The sequence below is a fragment of the Mizuhopecten yessoensis genome, unplaced genomic scaffold (genome assembly GCF_002113885.1).
Source record: "Mizuhopecten yessoensis strain PY_sf001 unplaced genomic scaffold, ASM211388v2 scaffold3575, whole genome shotgun sequence".
Taxonomy (NCBI): Eukaryota; Metazoa; Mollusca; class Bivalvia; order Pectinida; family Pectinidae; genus Mizuhopecten; species Mizuhopecten yessoensis.
The window spans coordinates 252273-271722 of record NW_018405113.1 but is presented as its reverse complement, the minus strand read 5'-3'; the positions used below and the strand labels follow the sequence as shown (position 1 = coordinate 271722).

General features: G+C 38.2%; 1 protein-coding gene across 4 annotated transcripts in view; it reads left to right on the top strand.

Moving 5' to 3' along the window:
• Positions 1-19450, top strand: part of LOC110447703 (centrosomal protein of 162 kDa-like) — a 38077-nt gene extending 18627 nt beyond the window's left edge. For 3 of the 4 annotated variants that reach the window (XM_021493558.1, XM_021493560.1, XM_021493556.1), the window contains 18 exons: positions 323-554; positions 967-1245; positions 1689-1816; positions 2912-3059; positions 3903-4015; positions 4522-4763; positions 5274-5424; positions 5772-5921; positions 10617-10778; positions 11546-11629; positions 12636-12860; positions 13164-13389; positions 14006-14185; positions 14552-14706; positions 15601-15708; positions 16648-16764; positions 17409-17558; positions 17914-19450. In XM_021493558.1, coding sequence (XP_021349233.1) covers positions 323-554; positions 967-1245; positions 1689-1816; positions 2912-3059; positions 3903-4015; positions 4522-4763; positions 5274-5424; positions 5772-5921; positions 10617-10778; positions 11546-11629; positions 12636-12860; positions 13164-13389; positions 14006-14185; positions 14552-14706; positions 15601-15708; positions 16648-16764; positions 17409-17558; positions 17914-18186 — 3123 coding nt within the window. In that variant the 3' untranslated portion in view covers positions 18187-19450. The remainder of the gene's footprint in view (positions 1-322; positions 555-966; positions 1246-1688; positions 1817-2911; positions 3060-3902; positions 4016-4521; positions 4764-5273; positions 5425-5771; positions 5922-10616; positions 10779-11545; positions 11630-12635; positions 12861-13163; positions 13390-14005; positions 14186-14551; positions 14707-15600; positions 15709-16647; positions 16765-17408; positions 17559-17913) is intronic. The other variant, XM_021493557.1, reaches the window with a different exon arrangement.

Below are 19450 nucleotides of genomic sequence, written 5' to 3'. Positions count from 1 at the left end.
AGAGAACATAAAATTCCAATGTGATTGGTTAGTTCTGGACAGTTATTATGTTTAAATAGAAAAGAATCTATTAAATAAAGAAGTAGTAATTTGTTATGTTTATGGCATGAATTTCAAAGTTATTTCATTCATTTGGGAACATATAAACGGTAGTGAGTTTATTGCCTGTTCTTCAATTCTGATTGGCTGTCAGTTACCAGTTCCAAGTAAAGGTGTTCTGATGTACATACTTGTATTATTCAGGTTACTTCAACTGGTTCTATACAAAATTGAAGGACTAGTTTGCTAATGAAATTTCCAATTACCTTCACTTTGTGTACAGTCCATTATGGAAAGAGGACGTCAGAAGAAAAAGAAAATGAAACCAGAAAAATTGGAGAAAGGAAAAGATAAACCGCCAAAGCAAGTATCTCCAAGGCGACGACCTTCACCTAGGTCATCACTCAAAGGAAGTCAGTCAAGGTCACCGTCAGCATCACCAAGGCGATGGATGTCACCCCGTTCACTTAGCAAGGATGATCCAAGGTCAAGGTCACTGTCACCATCTAAAACAGGTCAGTACAATTGATAAACCATTGTTATATTTTTCGATATAAACACAAATGCTATATTATATATTATAGCATCATTTGAAAGTTATCAATCTACCTGTTTTAAAGATATTACCTCATTATCTTTGTTAACTTTCATAATTGCCTTGCATATGACATATAATGTATCCAGAAAGTAGCACATGTACATACATTTAAATTTGTTTAGAAAATTGTTACCATATCAACTGAGAAGAAATTCTCTTTAGTGAATACTCATTGGTGAGTAGTTTTCAGCGGTTTAGAGTTGAGGCACCGGTCATTTAAACTCTTTGCTTGACAAATGAAACAAATGTTTTTTCGAAAGCTGTCAAAATAAGTTTTTAATTCCTGTTTGTGTTAAAAATAAAAAATAGCCTTTATATCTTTTCCGTAGGTCTGAAGTTTTCCCATGTAAAGAGTTCAGGGTATGGCCAGAAATCTCCTCCCAAGGGTAATGGTGGCCGTCCTCACAGTGCCAGAGATCCCTACCCCGCAGAGGAGGATTATCAGGATCCTGTCCCTGAGGAGGAAGGAAATACAAATCAGAATGCTCCAGTGCGTAAAGAGACAAAGAAGGACAAAAGTAAATCTGGCAAGTCAAAACACCAGTCAGCTCGGAAACAGCAGGCCCAGACATGGTCACCCGCAGAGGTCACCAAACAAAAAATCAAAGGTACAAATAAAAATAGAGAAGCCGGTCAATACTTTAATGTCTTGCTCTTGATATCAAACACATTGTTCCAGCGTGTTCCTTAGGTCAATTCAAGTTTAAAATATTGTTGGCATAGTTTTTTAGGAGACCCCATCACCTAATACCAGGTAGATGTAAGAGCACTATGCAGGATTTGGATTAAACTAGCCTGAGCATTTGCATTTTAATGCCTAACAAGCCATTGTGACTATAATTGAATAGGTTTAAAGCCTGAGAGGTCTAGTTTTTAATTTAAACACTACAAAGTTTGCTTCAAACAGTCTTCCTGTAAAGAGACAGAGACTTGTAATTTTAAGATTAGATGAAAAGGCTTCAATCTCCATATATACTCTGATGTCAAATGAGTACCTTGCATTATACTTTGTTAGATAAGATACAGCACTAAATGCTATATTGATTTCCAGGGAGTGATTCGCCAATGTTCAGTAAGGAAAGGAAGGGCCACAATGTGATGGAGACGCAGCTGAAGGCGTCCGTTGACTCCTTCGCCCACTACATCAAGGACCACTTTGCGGAGTCTGACTTACCCCAGGTAATGCTCTTCCTCAACCCTCCAGTTCACCTCCTCCTCTTTTGCTTTAAAGTCATTTTTCAAAGGAAAACGTGATAAAAAGTGAAATGTTACGTTAACAGAAATACTTTTTTTCTGTAAAATTGAAGTAGTTTTAAGGTTTAAGAAGTGGATGTACAGCTACTTGTTATAACGTACCAAAGCTAGGTCTTTAATTCAGATCATTGAGGGGCATTTCAAGAGAAATTATCATTGAGTTAACCCTTTCACCACTGTAGACCATAATAGACTCATCCATATCAATGTATGGTAGATTCTACTGAAGTTACATAGGGGTGAAAGGGTTAATGGTTAAACCTTTACATGTTATATTTACATGGGCTATGTTAGAAAACTGGCATTAGAAATTGATATAAAGATGATTTCATGCCAATTCACATGATACCTTTATCTTTTTCCATTGGTCAGCCTGTTGTACATATTAATGCCTGGCCTTCTTGTTTAGACTTTGTGTATAGCTCCATAACTGTAATACCATAAGTCAAACATTCATCTAACTGGAAGCACAGTAGTCTAGTGGTAGGCGCCGGGCTCGTGAGCAAAGGGTTGCAGGTTTCAGTCACGACACAGCACTGTGTTGTATCTTTGAGCAAGATACTTTACTCCGCTTTCACTAGTCTACTCAGCTGTAAATGAGTATGTGGTTGGGCAGTGCTAGAAATGTAGAATGCTAGCTGTGAGCACCGAAATGGCAGCACCGGCTGTATTCTCCCCAGGGAGTTGAGAAAGATATTGGCTGTTTGCAAAGGCCCTATAACCACGGATAATAATTTGTGAACCGCTTTGAGACGACCTAAGAACTAGGTTGTGATAAAGCGGTATATAAGAACCTCTAATTATTATTAATTAACTGAATATGTATTAATTTAAAGGTGATGGAGCCAACGTCAGTTGTAGGTTTGTGGGTTGATCAGTGGGGCGCTTCGCTTTAACTGAATAGGTAGATACATGTGTACGACTAAAGTACTACTACACCATTATGTCAAACGTAGGTCACTGACCTATGCTTTCATCTCAATTTTGACCTCAGTGTGGGATTTGGATTGCATTATTCAGGCAAAGTACTCTCAGGATGAGCCCTCCCTTGCTGCCAGTTGGCGTGGTGACAAAACAACTGACCAGATGCCCTCTTTATTAGTGGGGACTGACCAGGACTGGCAGAGGCTGTATGAGGAGGCGAAAACACACAATACTAAACTCAAAGGTTTGTCCAGTTTACAGATTGGTGCTCACTTTAGTGAAAGAAGCTTCGGGTTGTTTAAGTTTCCTAGCTGTCTTTGAAAAAAAAGTATTTAATTACAGTAACAGTGATTGGATGATGTGAGCATATAAAAGCAATCCTGATTCTTTTGATTACATACTCGCAATCAGCTGTTAATGGCTACATTCGTGTATCCCGGTTGAAACGGTACGTGTGGTGCAGAAATATCCTCGATAAACGAATGCACTTGGACCGTTCTATAGGCAGAGCTAAAAAAGCACAGATTCAGAGAATAAAAAACAATGTATCCAGAATAGTATGCCCTTCTTTCATCCGTCCACTGAATTACATAACATGTGACTTGACATTGTTTTAGAAATAAATAACGCAAACTGGCAATAGTCAGCATTTTAATTTCGGTCAGGTACGTCTGGACCGCTCAATCTACACTTGCCAAATTTTCCTGAGGTCAGCCTCATTTCAGATCTATGCTGTCGTTTTCTTTACAGGTTCACCCGGTTCAACCGTTTCAACCGGATACGCGAATGTACCCTTACATAGGAATACATCAACGTTTTTATACACCCTGCTTTGACAAGCTGGTGATGGAGAAGTGATTGATTTTTGTGTTGTTATTTCTAGCTGACAAGCTGGCGATGGAGAAGTGATTGATTTTTGTGTTGTTATTTCTAGCTGACAAGCTGGCGATGGAGAAGTGATTGATTTTTGTGTTGTTATTTCTAGCTGACAAGCTGGCGATGGAGAAGTGATTGATTTTTGTGTTGTTATTTCTAGCTGACAAGCTGGCGATGGAGAAGTGATTGATTTTTGTGTTGTTATTTCTAGCTGACAAGCTGGCGATGGAGAAGGAATATGATAGGATGCTTGAAAGTCAGAAACTTGAATTTGAGGACCAGATTTTCAAACTCAAGCAGGAAGTCTATGTGCTGTCTGCTAAGGTAATTTCCTGTATGACATGGAGACCAACATTCTTGATTTCATCCATGATTGCTGATCAACTGAATCTATAATTAATAGATGAAAAGATAATGAAATGATATCAGTATTTTTTAGTTAGGTTGTTAGACTTTCATTTCCTTGATGCAAAGTGAAGAGACTTCTGGTATAAGGAAATAATGATAGGTAGTATTGAGAGTCAGTTGAAATTTCGTAGTTATTGGCCGTACAAACCGATAAATCATGAATTATAAGATGGTCAACGATCATATTGGCATACCGAGGTACATGTTTGTGTTTGTTCATCTGTACCGCAAAAATCTCTGGCAATTGACTCATGGATGTGGTTGTATAACTTCATTGTAGCTTAAAAAATACAGCTCATTAAGATATAATTGATTGATTGATTTTCATATCCTAAAACTGACCAATTCTTCAGACATTTTTTTTACCAGTTGTGATTTTCGTAACACGGCTAATGGTGGTGATGTTTTGTGATAACCAACAGCTACCTGACTCACAGTCGGAGATACAGAAACGCCTGGCAGATCGAAATGGGGAGGTAAGTCCAGACCAGATGGAGAAACTTGACCGTGAAATCCAGGAGCAGGAGAAGCTGATCGCAGGATACCAACAGGAAAATAAACGACTGTACGAACAGCTCAAAGTTCAACAGAAACAGGTCAAGGCCACAGAGGACAGAATGTTCACAGAGAACCAGAAAATGGCCACTGAGATCACCAACCTGAGGTTTGTACATAATATTGATGTCTTTCTAGAGAAATATTTTAGGGTCTGCACTATAACCATTGATATTTTATTGACCTTTAATATTTTCAGATATTTTCAATCATATTTGTTATGGAAAATTAAGATTTTGGTTCCATGGCAGTAAATTTTTTATTTCAAATATTGTAAATAAGATGCTCTATTTTGGATTTTTTTTATTCGTCCTCTCCATGATTTCTACTGTAAATATTTTTTCAATTGAAGATAGAAGTTCATGTCTTGTTGGAATTAGTAAAAGTATATCTGTGTTTATGTGAAATATATTCAGTTTGAACACTATTTGATAGTATGAGAGGTAGTGTGATAATGTAAAGTTGATATGGCAAAGTACATTATGTTGTGATATAACTTAGTGTGTGATATTGTTAAACAAGGCGATACTACCCAAAAAATAACCCACGTTAGCACTGATGAAAAAATTTAATTACAGGATAGGTAAAAAAAATTAATTGACTATATCACTTTATACAGAACTAAATTAGAGAGAAAGGAAGACGAGGCAAGATGTAAGGGAATTATAACCAGTTTACCCGCCCAGCAGAAGATAGCAAAAGGAGACACATCGTCAGCTTTGGGGGCCGGCAGGATAGCCCAGCTTACAGTGGAACTCAAGGAGGCAAAGGTAGGGCGAACCTGGGTCTCGGGCTATGGTTTTGAACATTTTTAAGCACGCAGAGGTGATAATTTATGATGATTTCTAAACTTTAAGACTGTCTGAGAGGTCTCGAGTTTATAACATCCAACAGCACAAAGGATTCGTTCTGTGACATAATATTCTTAAACCATATTTCAGAATGAGATCAATGTTGAATTTGTTAATATGGACATTCCGTTTCAGAAAAAAATGTATTCAAAATAATTGAACAACATTCGGTCACATATTGTGTGAGGTTCTTGTTTAAGGGAAACTATTACTTACCTCGTCTTGGTATGTAACATACATTGCCAATGATTATCTTGCATTAACAGCGTCTCCAAGACAACTCAAATCGAGAACTGGAAGTTCTACAAAGAAGTAAGATAGAGCTGGAACAACACATTGACAAGTTGATCAAGGAACGGGAGTCACTCAGGCAACAGGTGGCAGAGTCCAAGTCACTCAAGTCAGAGGAAGCTAGGGTGAGTTAAAGTAACTCAGTGTAGACAGAGAGTAGGTCAGGGTGAGTTAAAGTAACTCAGTGTAGACAGAGAGGAGGTCAGGGTGAGTTAATGTTACTCAGTGTAAACAGAGAGGAGGCCAGGGTGAGTTAATGTTATTCAGTGTTAACAGAGAGTAGGTCAGGGTGATTTAATGTTACTCAGTGTACACAGAGAGTAGGCCAGGGTGAGTTAGAGTTACTTAGTGTAGACAGAGAGGAGGCCAGGGTAAGTTAATGTTACTCAGTGTAGACAGAGAGTAGGCCAGGGTGAGTAAGAGTTACTCAATGAAGACAGAGAGGAGGTCAGGGTGAGTTATTGTTACTCAGTGTAAACTGAGAGTAGGTCAGGGTGAGTTAGTTTTACTCAGTGTAGACAGAGAGTAAGCCAGGGTGAGTTAGTATTTCTCAGTGTAGACAGAGAGTAGGTCAGGGTGAGTTAATGTTACTCAGTGTAGACAGAGAGTAGGCCAGGGTGAGTTAATGTTACTCAATGTAGACAGAGAGGTCAGGGTGAGTTAATGTTACTCAGTGTAAACTGAGAGTAGGCCAGGGGGAGTTAATGTTACTCAGTGTAGACAGAGAGTAGACCAGGGTGAGTTAGAGTTACTCAATGTAGACAGAGAATAGGCCAGGGTGAGTTATTGTTACTCAGTGTAAACTGAGAGTAGGTCAGGGTGAGTTAATGTTACTCAGTGTAAACAGAGAGTAGGTCAGGGTGAGTTAACGTTACTCAGTGTAGACAGAGAGGAGGTCAGGGTGAGTTAATGTTACTTAGTGTAGACAGAGAGGAGGCCAGGGTAAGTTAATGTTACTCAGTGTAGACAGAGAGAAGGCCAGGGTGAGTTAATGTTACTTAGTGTAGACAGAGAGTAGGCCAGGGGGAGTTAATGTTACTCAGTGTAGACAGAGATTAGGCCAGGGTGAGTTAGAGTTACTCAATGTAGACAGAGAATAGGCCAGGGTGAGTTATTGTTACTCAGTGTAAACTGAGAGTAGGCCAGGGTGAGTTAATGTTACTCAGTGTAAACTGAAAGTAGGTCAGGGTGAGTTGATGTTACTCAGTGTAGACAGAGAGTAGGCCAGGGCGAGATAGAGTTACTCAGTGTAGACAGAGAGTATGCCAGGGTGAGTTAATGTTACTCAGTGTAAACTGAAAGTAGGTCAGGGTGAGTTGATGTTACTCAGTGTAGACAGAGAGTAGGCCAGGGTGATTTAATGTTACTCAGTGTAAACAGAGAGTAGGTCAGGGTGAGTTAACGTTACTCAGTGTAGACAGAGAGGAGGTCAGGGTGAGTTAATGTTACTTAGTGTAGACAGAGAGTAGGTCAGGGTGAGTTAATGTTACACAGTGTAAACTGAGAGTAGGCCAGGGTGAGTTAATGTTACTTAGTGTAGACAGAGAGGAGGCCAGGGTGATTTAATGTTACTCAGTGTAAACAGAGAGTAGGCCAGGGTGAGTTAATGTTACTTAGTGTAGACAGAGAGGAGGCCAGGGTAAGTTAATGTTACTCAGTGTAGACAGAGAGTAGGCCAGGGTGAGTTCGAGTTACTCAATGTAGACCGAGAGTAGACCAGTGTGAGTTAATGTTAACCAGTGTAGACAGAGAGTAGGCCAGGGTGAGTTAATGTTACTTAGTGTAGACAGAGAGTAGGCCAGGGTGAGTTAATGTTACTCAGTGTAGACAGAGAGTAGGCCAGGGTGAGTTAATGTTACTTGGTGTAGACAGAGAGGAGGTCAGGTTGAGTTATTGTTACTCAGTGTAAACTGAGAATAGGCCAGGGTGAGTTAATGTTACTCAGTGTAGACAGAGAGGAGGCCAGGGTGAGTTAATGTTACTCAGTGTAGACTGAGAGTAGGCCAGTGTGAGTTAATGTTAACCAGTGTTGACAGAGAGTAGGCCAGGGTGAGTTAGAGTTACTCAATGTAGACAGAGAGTAGGCCAGGGTGAGTTAATATTACTCAGTGTAAACAGAGAGTAGGCCAGTGTGAGTTAATGTTACTCAGTGTAAACAGAGAGTAGGCCAGTGTGAGTTAATGTTACTTAGTGTAAACAGAGAGTAGGCCAGGGTGAGTTAATATTACTCAGTGTAAACAGAGAGTAGGCCAGGGCGAGTTAATGTTACTTAGTGTAGACAGAGAGTAGGCCAGGGTGAGTTAGAGTTACTTAGTGTAGACAGAGAGGAGGCCAGGGTGAGTTAATGTTACTCAGTGTAGACATAGAGTTGGCCAGGGTGAGTTATTGTTACTCAGTGTACACTGAGAGTAGGCCAGTGTGAGTTAATGTTACTCAGTGTAGACAGGGAGAAGGCCAGGGTGATTTAATGTTACTCAGTGTAAACAGAGAGTAGGCCAGGGTGAGTTAGAGTTACTCAATGTAGACAGAGAATAGGCCAGGGGGAGTTATTGTTACTCAGTGTAAACTGAGAGGTGTAGACAGAGAGTAGGCCAGGGTGATTTAATGTTACTCAGTGTAGACAGAGAGTAGGCCAGGGCGAGTTAATGTTACTTAGTGTAGACAGAGAGTAGGCCAGGGTGATTTAATGTTACTCAGTGTAGACAGAGAGTAGACCAGGGTGAGTTAGAGTTACTCAATGTAGACAGAGAATAGGCCAGGGGGAGTTATTGTTACTCAGTGTAAACTGAGAGTAGGCCAGTGTGAGTTAATGTTACTCAGTGTAGACAGAGAGTAGACCAGGGTGAGTTAGAGTTACTCAATGTAGACAGAGAATAGGCCAGGGGGAGTTATTGTTACTCAGTGTAAACTGAGAATAGGCCAGGGGGAGTTAATGTTACTCAGTGTAGACAGAGATTAGGTCAGGGTGAGTTAATGTTACTCAGTGTAGACTGAGAGTAGGCCAGTGTGAGTTAATGTTGTTACTCAGTGTAGACAGAGAGTAGGCCAGGGAGATTTAATGTTACTCAGTATAAACTGAGAGTAGGTCAGTGTGAGTTATTGTTACTCAGTGTAGACAGAGAATAGGCCAGGGTGAGTTAATGTTACTCAGTGTAGACAGAGAGTAGGCCAGGGAGATTTAATGTTACTCAGTATAAACTGAGAGTAGGTCAGTGTGAGTTATTGTTACTCAGTGTAGACAGAGAATAGGCCAGGGTGAGTTATTGTTACTCAGTGTACACTGAGAGTAGGCCAGTGTGAGTTAATGTTACTCAGTGTAGACAGAGAGTAGGCCAGGGCGAGTTAATGTTACTTAGTGTAGACAGAGAGGAGGCCAGGGTGGTTTAATGTTACTCATTGTAGACAGAGAGGACAGGGGGAGTTAATGTTACTCAGTGTAGACAGAGAGTAGGCCAGGGTGATTTAATGTTACTCAGTGTAGACAGAGAGGAGGCCAGGGTGAGTTAATGTTACTCAGTGTAGACATAGAGTTGGCCAGGGTGAGTTATTGTTACTCAGTGTAGACAGAGAGTAGGCCAGGGTGATTTAATGTTACTCAGTATAAACTGAGAGTAGGTCAGTGTGAGTTATTGTTACTCAGTGTAAACAGAGAGTAGGTCAGGGTGAGTTAATGTTACTCAGTGTAGACAGAGAATAGGCCAGGGTGAGTTAGAGTTACTCAATGTAGACAGAGAGTAGGCCAGGGTGAGTTAATGTTACTCAGTGTAGACAGAGAATAGGCCAGGGTGAGTTAGAGTTACTCAATGTAGACAGAGAGTAGGCCAGGGTGAGTTAATGTTACTCAGTGTAGACAGAGAATAGGCCAGGGTGAGTTAGAGTTACTCAATGTAGACAGAGAGTAGGCCAGGGTGAGTTAATGTTACTCAGTGTAGACAGAGAATAGGCCAGGGTGAGTTAGAGTTACTCAATGTAGACAGAGAGTAGGCCAGGGTGAGTTAATGTTACTCAGTGTAGACTGAGAGTAGGTCAGGGTGAGTTATTGTTACTCAGTGTAGACAGAGAGTAGGCCAGGGTGAGTTATTGTTACTCAGTGTAAACTGAGAGTAGGTCAGGGTGAGTTAATGTTACTTGGTGTAGACAGAGAGTAGGTCAGGGTGAGTTATTGTTACTCAGTGTAAACTGAGAGTAGGCCAGGGTGAGTTAATGTTACTCAATGTAGACAGAGAGTAGGTCAGGGTGAGTTATTGTTACTCAGTGTAGACAGAGAGTAGGCCAGGATGAGTTAATGTTACTCAGTGTAAACAGAGAGTAGGCCAGAGTGAGTTAATGTTACTCAGTGTAAACAGAGAGTAGGCCAGGGTGAGTTAGAGTTACTCAATGTAGACAGAGAGTAGGCCAGGGTGAGTTAATGTTACTCGGTGTAGACAGAGAGTAAGCCAGGGTGAGTTATTGTTACTCAGTATAGACAGAGAGGAGGTCAGGGTGAGTTAATGTTACTCAGTGTAGACAGAGAGTAGACCAGGGTGAGTTAATGTTACTCAGTGTAGACATAGAGGAGGTCAGGGTGAGTAAGAGTTATGAAAAGTTCTTTTTACACAACCAATACAATTTTCTATGCGATGACTAGTACGATATGTACACTGTCGCCTTCATCTGATTTCTTCACTTAAAGCTGAATGATGCAGATCAATATCATTCTTTTTGTAGAAGTTGAATTCATAACATGCAATGATATTTCTTTTCTCTGCTGTCATAAATTTCAGTTATTGATAGAAAATTGGATGATATATTAATATTTACTTCAATTTTATGTTTTGAAGGTCATTGAAGACAAATTTAAATCAGAAAATGAGAGACTCACAAGGAAACTTAAATGGTATGCCGAAAACCAAAAGTTACTGGACTCCGATGCGAAGCATTTGAAAAACCAGGAAGAGGAAATAGCCAAGCACAAATTACGAATTGAACATTTGACTTCAGAGGTAAAAACTAATATCTATTAACAAACTAAAAAGTCACTCTTTTTCGAAGCTTTCGGGATTAGCCCTTCGTCAGGGATTAAATGTCACTGGACCTCTATATCCTGTGACATTTAAACCCTGACGAAGGGCTAAGCCCGAAAGCTTGGAAAAAGAGTGACTTTTTAGTTTGTTAATATATTTGCGTTCCCTATAGGACATGTGTCTATAGACAATTAGTAATATCTATTAAATGAAAAAAATGATCAGGTGAAAATAGTCTTAAGCATTGATATCTGGCCTCAAACTGGTTTGTTCTGATAGCATAATAGTATATTTCTTGATCAGATATCTGGTATCCTATGAAAAATCAGTTACCAACTTTTTACTATTAGACTGTGATACTGCCAGGATATGTCATTGTGTAGTCCTTTAAATCCTCATGTACACTCTGATTTTTGACTGCCCAAAGTAAAATCCTTTCTTTCGGAAACACCCAATTTTTGACTGCCAAGAGTAAATTCCTTTCTTTGAGAAACGCCCATCATTATAATCAAATTTGAAGTGTTAAATTCAGCCTCTAGTTAATCTGGGAATGTTGCTATCGAACATTTACTTTGAATCGCTGAAATCACTATAACTGACTCAATTTGGTAAAATGAGCAGAAAAATAACTGAGACAATCCGTTTTTCATTATTTTTGATGTAGTTATGTTGGCAATCCTTTTCCTTTATTTTGATATATTTCTGTAGTAGATAATATGTTGATAATGTAATTGTGTTACCTACAGACGGGGCGTCGACTAGAGGATAACAAGGTGAGAGCCAAGGAGCGAGCTAATGATGCCAAGAGGATCCAAGATCTGCAGAGACAGGTGAGAAATAGACCTCCCTTCCAGGAGAGTTCCGTCGGTGGTCGGGGGCGCAGTGGATAGCGCACTTGCCTTTCACCAAGGCGACCAGGGTTTGATTCCCTGATCGTACGTGAAAAGGTATGGGGTCACCTGCCCAACCATGTGGGTTTTCTCCGGGTACTCCGGTTTCCTCCCACATTAAGACCCTACGTGCACTTACATCCGGGCCAACAAGAGTGATTAATATAAGTTGAAATAACTTGTTTCATAATTGTTGTAAAATGAATAAAGTTAATATAAGGGTAATAGAATCCTTCACCAACTTATTGGATCTCAATCCGAGTGGGAAGATACTTAAGTTGATAAACATGAAACATGCCAACTGTTTACCAACTGAAGAATCTTCTCTGATGATTTTTCTTAACCTGTTGACCCTGTCATTTATATATAAAGGAATGTTGACGTTGCGGCCGGGGTTTGATTCCCCGATTGGACGTGAAAAGGTATGGAGTAACCTGCCCGACCACATGGGTTTTTTCCAGGTACTCCGTTTTTCTCCCACATTAAGACCCTACGCGCGCTAACATCCGGGCCAACAAGAGTGATTAGTATAAGTTAAAATAACTTGTTTTATAATTGTTGTAAAATAAATAAAGTTTATATTTTAAGGGCTCAAAACATTGTTGATGTGATGTTAATGCACTGTTGACATGACGACTGTAATTGTTATGATGAGGAATCCCATTGTCTCAGCCCTATGGTGAGCCAAGGATATCTCACAATATGAAAAGTGGGGATACACCTATCCAGGGAATTACAGAAAATATTTTGATTTAAATTATGCTACAATTGATAGGTAAATAAAAGTACATTTATTGATAAGACTTGGATAATTCTGAATTAAGGCAGCTCTAAAACAGGGTTAGGTAGTGCTAAAAAATTTGGGAAGGTTATTTTAATAAAAATACTTGTAGTCGAATGAAACCGATTTGCACTGGTTTGATTTAGAAACTTGTTTTAACAAAAGGTAAAAGAGATGGAAGGTATTATCCGTCGCCGACATCCAAACTCCCTGCCTGCTTTGATCATGACAGCTGCTGTAGCTCCTGATGAACATCAACCAGCGACAAAGACACCTACAATGGGGGTCCTGGAGAACCGTATCAAAAAGCTCGAGCTGGAACTCGAGGGCAAGGACACGGAGGCGGAGAAGATGTTACGTAGTGTAGAGCAGAAATACCTCAGCATCAAGGTAAGACATAAATAAATAAAATATACAACATTTGATATAGCGCCCTATCTAGCTAACATAAGCCACTCTAAAGCGCTTTACAGTACATAGATATACAATTAATACAATGAATACAATTAGCATATACATTAATCAATACAACATAATCCTCAACAGGAGATTGAACTAGCGTTCAGGACCATGAAAACTGTGTATCAGGATTTCAAGATCAACATCATGTAACATTAAAACACAAGTAATTGACTATTTAAGTAAAGAGTTTGTATAGCATAATTTATGCAGAGAATTTTCTATTACGGGTAGAATCAGTATGAGGAGCGTATACGTGATTTGGAGACACAGTTGGCTATATACGTACGTCCCGAGGATAACGCTCTGAAGGACTACCAACATCCACACACACATGCTGTTGCTCTACAGAGAGAGTTGGAGAGTGTTCGAGAACGATACAAGGCCAAAAACACAGAACTTACCGAGGAGGTCAGCCGACTCAATACGGAGATTGCCAAACTCTCAAAAGGACAGGAAGGTAGTGATGACTTCAGATTTCTGACACTTTACATGAATTTCCTGACTTTGTTAGATTATGGAAGTATTTGGAATAGCCCTCAAATGGAAAAGTTATTTTATCATTTATCATGATGTATAGAGTGTTCAAGTGTCTTTCGTAAATTGATGTTAACCTATAGAATTCTTTTAAACAGACAAATACTGCATGGGTATTCTATGCTTCTCAGTTTACTTAATGTGAACACAGTTACACAGAGAATAAAATCATAAAGAGACCTTTTCCATTATTTAAAACAGATATCATTCACTTTCATTCTTAAAAGTTGCAAAATACAATTACGTAATTTGACTAGTTAAGATTTACTAAATCTATCATTAGGCAAACTGTAATATAATGAACCCAGGACAGAGTTGTTCAAACTCCAGTGGTTAACATAAATTTTCCATGTGTAATTTTTAAAAATTATCTGGAAATGCAAAAAAAAAATGTTGATTTTTTTTCTGTCTTCAAATGAACCACCTAAATGTATCTACATGTAGTTTAAGAAATAATTGGACATTTCTGCTTGACTTTGAAATTCTGGTATCATAACTTGAAAGAGCTTTATCTATTAAATTTTTATATCAAATTACAGCAACCTTGAAAAATGAACAGAGCTTCTCTAAGAACAAAGAAACAGAGTACAAGACCCAGATCCACAAATTACAACAGGATCTCGACAGTAAGTCACATGACCTTGGTGTGGCAGTAAAGACGGTGGAGAGACTACGCAAGGAGAAAAATCTGCCAGTTACTGGTTCCTCTGGACCAAAAGGTAGGTTTCTAGGTCTACAAGATAGTTTGAAAGAAAAAAATTGCTTATATTGTTGAAATAATTTACCTTTACACCACTGTAGACTATAATGGACTCATCCAGATCAATGCATGGGAGGGTCTACTAAAGTTGCATAGGGGTGAAAGGGTTAAATCCTATAAATGTTAATGAATCATTTTACAACAAACCTTTTGCTAAACAATTGAGTACTGTGCAGTGTGAAATGTGTTGTTCGTATTTGTTCCTGTTGTTGTTCGATTTGGACAGGTTTATCTGTTTTGTATGTTGATAGTAACAGTTTATTGAAACCAGTGGTAATTATTCCAGTGTTAAAGTGTATCCTAATTTTATTGATATCTACTTAAGTAGACAAGAACAAGAAGAGTAACCAGGCATGGGAGGAAGAGGAGGCATTGTCCCTCACTGATCGTGTCAACAGGGACAGACAGTACCAACCAAACAGCTTTGCCGACAGTCAGATCACAGAAACACTGCAGGAAAATGAGTACCTCAGGTCTAAGGTGAGAAATATATCACAAATCAAGTATAGGAGAATGACTACCTCAGGTCTAAGGTGAGAATCATATCACAGATGTAGTATAGGAAAATGACTACCTCAGGTCTAAGGTGAGAATTATATCACAGACTAAGTATAGGAGAATGACTACCTCAGGTCTAAGGTGAGAATTATATCACAGACCAAGAATAGGAGAATGACTACCTCAGGTCTAAGGTGAGAATTATATCACAGACTAAGTACAGGTAAATGAGAGTATCCAGTCTTAGGTGAGAATTATATCACAGACTAAGTACAGGTGAATGAGAGTCTCCCGTCTTAGGTGAGAATTATATCACAGACTAAGTACAGGGGAATGAGAGTCTCCAGTCTTAGGTGAGAATTATATCACAGACTAAGTACAGGGGAATGAGAGTCTCCAGTCTTAGGTGAGAATTATATCACAGACTAAGTACAGGTAAATGAGAGTATCCAGTCTTAGGTGAGAATTGTATCACAGACTAAGTACAGGTGAATGAGAGTCTCCAGTCTTAGGTGAGATTTATATCACAGATGTAGTAGAGGTGAATGAGAGTCTCCAGTCTAAGGTGAGAATTATATCACAGACACTAAGAACCAGCCGCCTAGGGCGAGGACAATATAACAGACATAATACAGGGGAACAAGAGTCTCCAGTTCAAGCGAGTACAGGGTCAAAGCTATAAAAGTTTTAAAGACCTTTTTAATTAAAGATACATATTGTGTGCCCGGTGTGTGAAAGTATCCAGTTGAGAAAAATTCAGATTTTATAGCATCATGCTTTTATAATCCTTCCCTGTTTTTGTCTTGCATTTTGAGTAGTAAGTACTTGATAACACCATATCCACACATTTAGTTTATAATTGACTATTTCTTTTAGATTGAGCAGCTGCAGTTAGCCTATGATGAGCAGCGCCTAGAACTCCGTAAACTACAGGCAGAGTCTGAAGCTATGGCCAGGAAAAGTCGGGAGAATTTTGAGGATAGAGTAAGTCAGACACACTAGGCCTTCCTGGCCTCTTGATAACTCAGTTCAATTGGTTGTAAATTAATGGGGAAATGTAAAACTAGAATGTGGTTGCCCCAATTCTGTTACTATAAACTGGGAAACTCTGGCCCAGTAAAATATCTGCCTGTCACCAGTAAAATTCATATTTCCAGTGTAAATTTTGCCATTCACATGTAATTAGTGTATAGGGTTTGCTCTGTACTTCTGTATGCTAATTCACTGTCCTGATAAATTTGCCCTCATTCTGCCAGGTGAAAAGGTGAATGTTAACCCTGTCACCACTGTAGACCAGAATGGACTCATCTAGATACACGTATGGTAGAGTCTACTAAAGTTACCTAGGGGTGAAAGGGTTAAACTGCGGCAATAATTTCCCAGTATACAGTATGTTGTTGAGGTCATTTAATCACTTTTAATAAATTAAATCAGTAATTAAAATTTCCAGGTGTTTGGAGTGTGTCAATCCATTTGTCTGTTGTTCATGTGTTTCTAGACAATAATTTCCTATAAAACATCATGTTTATGTTGACTTTCTTTTACTGGTTGACTTTGTTAAAAACTGCTATAAATATTTATCAATAAAAATGTTAACTTCTGTGAACAACATCAGTTATGATGTGGAAAGTTCCCTGGAAATTATGTTAAAAAGCGAAGTCAGGTTTTTAAGGAAACCTATGTTTACTAACATTGGTCAAATCCCTTTCACCCCTATGTAACTTTAGTAGACTCTACAATGCATTGATCTGGATGAGTCCATTATGGTCTACAGTGGTGAAAGGGTTAAAGTTGTAGATACATGTTCTACAAACAGGCACAACCAGGTTTTTAATTTCCATTGGCTGATCAAATGGGATAGTAAATGTACAGACTTACAAGGGTGTTAGTATGAGATATTAACTGGAGGTATTAACTTAACAGATTGATGTCCTGAGGTCTTCTCACCAAAAAGAGTTCAGGAAACTGCTTGCAGACCAAGCCCTTAACCATTCCACATCACGCATGGCTGAACTTCAGAGTAAAGTCGATGCACAAGAGGTAAAAAAACAAGACTTTTGTAATGGACACTAATGCTTTATCATCAGAGATCTTCAAAATGTTGAAATTCATGATTGAAAATGCTATTATTATTGTGTTCAAGATTTAGAAATTATTAACTGACATGAAAACATTTTTAAAAAAAATGTAAAAAAAAAATGCCATAATTTTAATTCATTAACAAAGCTTAAGATCACAATTTCAAAAACTTCTACACATTTGGCGTCATTTTGTGTAACTTAATACTGACATCATCCTGTGGCTTTTCAGGTCAGTATCCAATATTATCCTGATGCAAAATATTTTTGTCATTTTTTGAAAAGCTGATTTTTATATAATTTGTGAAGACACTTTCCCTGATTTTTCAGATTTTTTTTTTAAACATCCATTCTGAAATCCTGTGGATATATAATATAATAAATGCAAGTTTAATTAATACGATGTCTAATATGAAGCAAATTCATTAAATCTAATTTATATGAAATATAACTTGATCCATCTCCTTTGTATATGAAGTTAATGTAATAATTTGTGAACCGCTTTGAGACGACCTACAAACTAGGATGTGGTAAAGCGGTATATAAGAACCTTGAACTATTATTATTATTATTATTAATGTTGTGTTCCTTTGAAATTGATTCCAGGTGTTGGTGCATCACCTCAAGGAAAGGCTCACTAAGGCTGAACTGGACAGTGAGCAGGTGTCCATCCTGAAGATCCGGGAGGCGGGACTAAAGACTCATGTGGAAAAACTCCAGGAATGTCTGAAAGAAGCTAAGCTGTGTCAGACGCCAGTAAGTGTCCAGCTGGTCTTAGCCATGTAATCACACAGTGTCTTGAGGTTGTGTCCTGGTCTTAGCCATGTAATCACACAGTATCTTCAGGTTGTGTATGGTAGGCTTCACAAAAGGTTTCCTTGACAAGATAGGAAATATTCACTCTTGTTTCAAAGTTTTAGTAAACTTCTAATATCATGGCTGCAAATATAAAAATATATGTAAAAGTATGAAAAAAACATTTTTCAGGGATCAAACTTGTCAATTACAGCGTATTTCAATTTTATTGTTGTTATGAAAAATTGTATCATAACTTCATTCAATATTGTTGAAAACACGTTATAATTCTGTTGTCGTTGTTGTTTTTTCGCAGGAAATGAAACATTTTGATTCAATCAAGGAGAAGATCGGTAACATGGAGCAGCGCCATGAACAGCGAGAGAAGGAGTTACAGGAAGTGATTAGAAACGCCAAACAGGTGGCCAGTGTCCAGCTAGAACATGCAGTACAAAAATGGCGCAAAATAGTGGAATCTAAAAACAAAGAAATTCAAAAGTTTCGGACAGAATTGGATGCTATCTTGGAAGTATTACGTGTTTTACAAAGACAAGGCGTAGTAATACCAATTAGTGCTAGTGGCTCTTAGCACAACATCTGCCGATGTTACTTGGAGACTCGTAGACATAAAACACGGATTTAGATATCAGGACCAATGCATCTTAACATTTCAGGCATCAAAAGGGAGTTATGTTCCATATATTGATTTATCTTGTTATCAGGATTCTGCAACGCAAGGTTTAGCTGTATTTTTTCAATGTCATGGTTTTTATTGAAAGTCACAAAATTTTCTTGGAAAATTCACAATAGATGAAAAAAGTGTTTCAGTAGAAATTCTATGCAATATTGTCACAATTTTGCCTATATCAATATCACACTTGTTTATCCTACCACAGAGGGGCCAAATCTGCCACTGGGCACAGTCATTGATAGCATTTTAGCTTAGCAAGACGAACTCAAGTTTTCAAAACAATATTTTATTCCAAATGTATCAAAAAAATTGTCTGGTATGTTAAATGTGAAATGATGATGCTTTTGAATCTTGAAAAATGGAAAACTCATTGAGAAGATATGGCATGGACAAATTGCATAGACTTGTAATAAAGCTAACCTGTCTATCAACGGTACTCGGGCAGTGCTACAAATTGTGTTCAATGAGGTCAAGGTGTACACAGAATTTTAGCATTATACCCTAACAGTCAAGTCAGTGTAAACATATTTTTTTTTTAAATGGCATTAGTTATATTTTGTTAGTTTTCAAATTATTTATTGATAAATATTACATTTATTAAATATTTTAGTTAGTTTATATTAATTTATATGAATGTGAATGGAAGCAAAAATCTGAGTCAAATAGGTAGTGAATGACCTACATGCATATGTAAAGGTGTGACTGAGAGTTGATAGGGATAAATATATGTCTGTATGGTAATGATAAATATATGTCTGTATGGTAATGATAAATATATGTCTGTATGGTAATGATAAATATATGTCTGTATGGTAATGTGTATCGGGAGTGGATGTGTAAGCTAGTATATGAAGAGTAATTATGTATGTAAAGCATACTGTGATAATGGGAAGTCAATGTTATTTGTACAGTAAAACCTTGATATAAGGCCTTTTGTTTATATACAGTAAAACATTTAATATAATGCCTCTCGTTTATATAGTACTGTAGTACAATATAACCTTTATCTAATGCACCTCATTTGCAGTAAAACCTTGATATAATCCCAATACATTTCTTATTCAATTGCTTCCCACCTTTCTGTATTTTTGGCATTTATTCGTGTAAAACGATAATTTTCATGCAACCTTGAGATGTAAAAAGCCGCCATTTTGACTCTAGT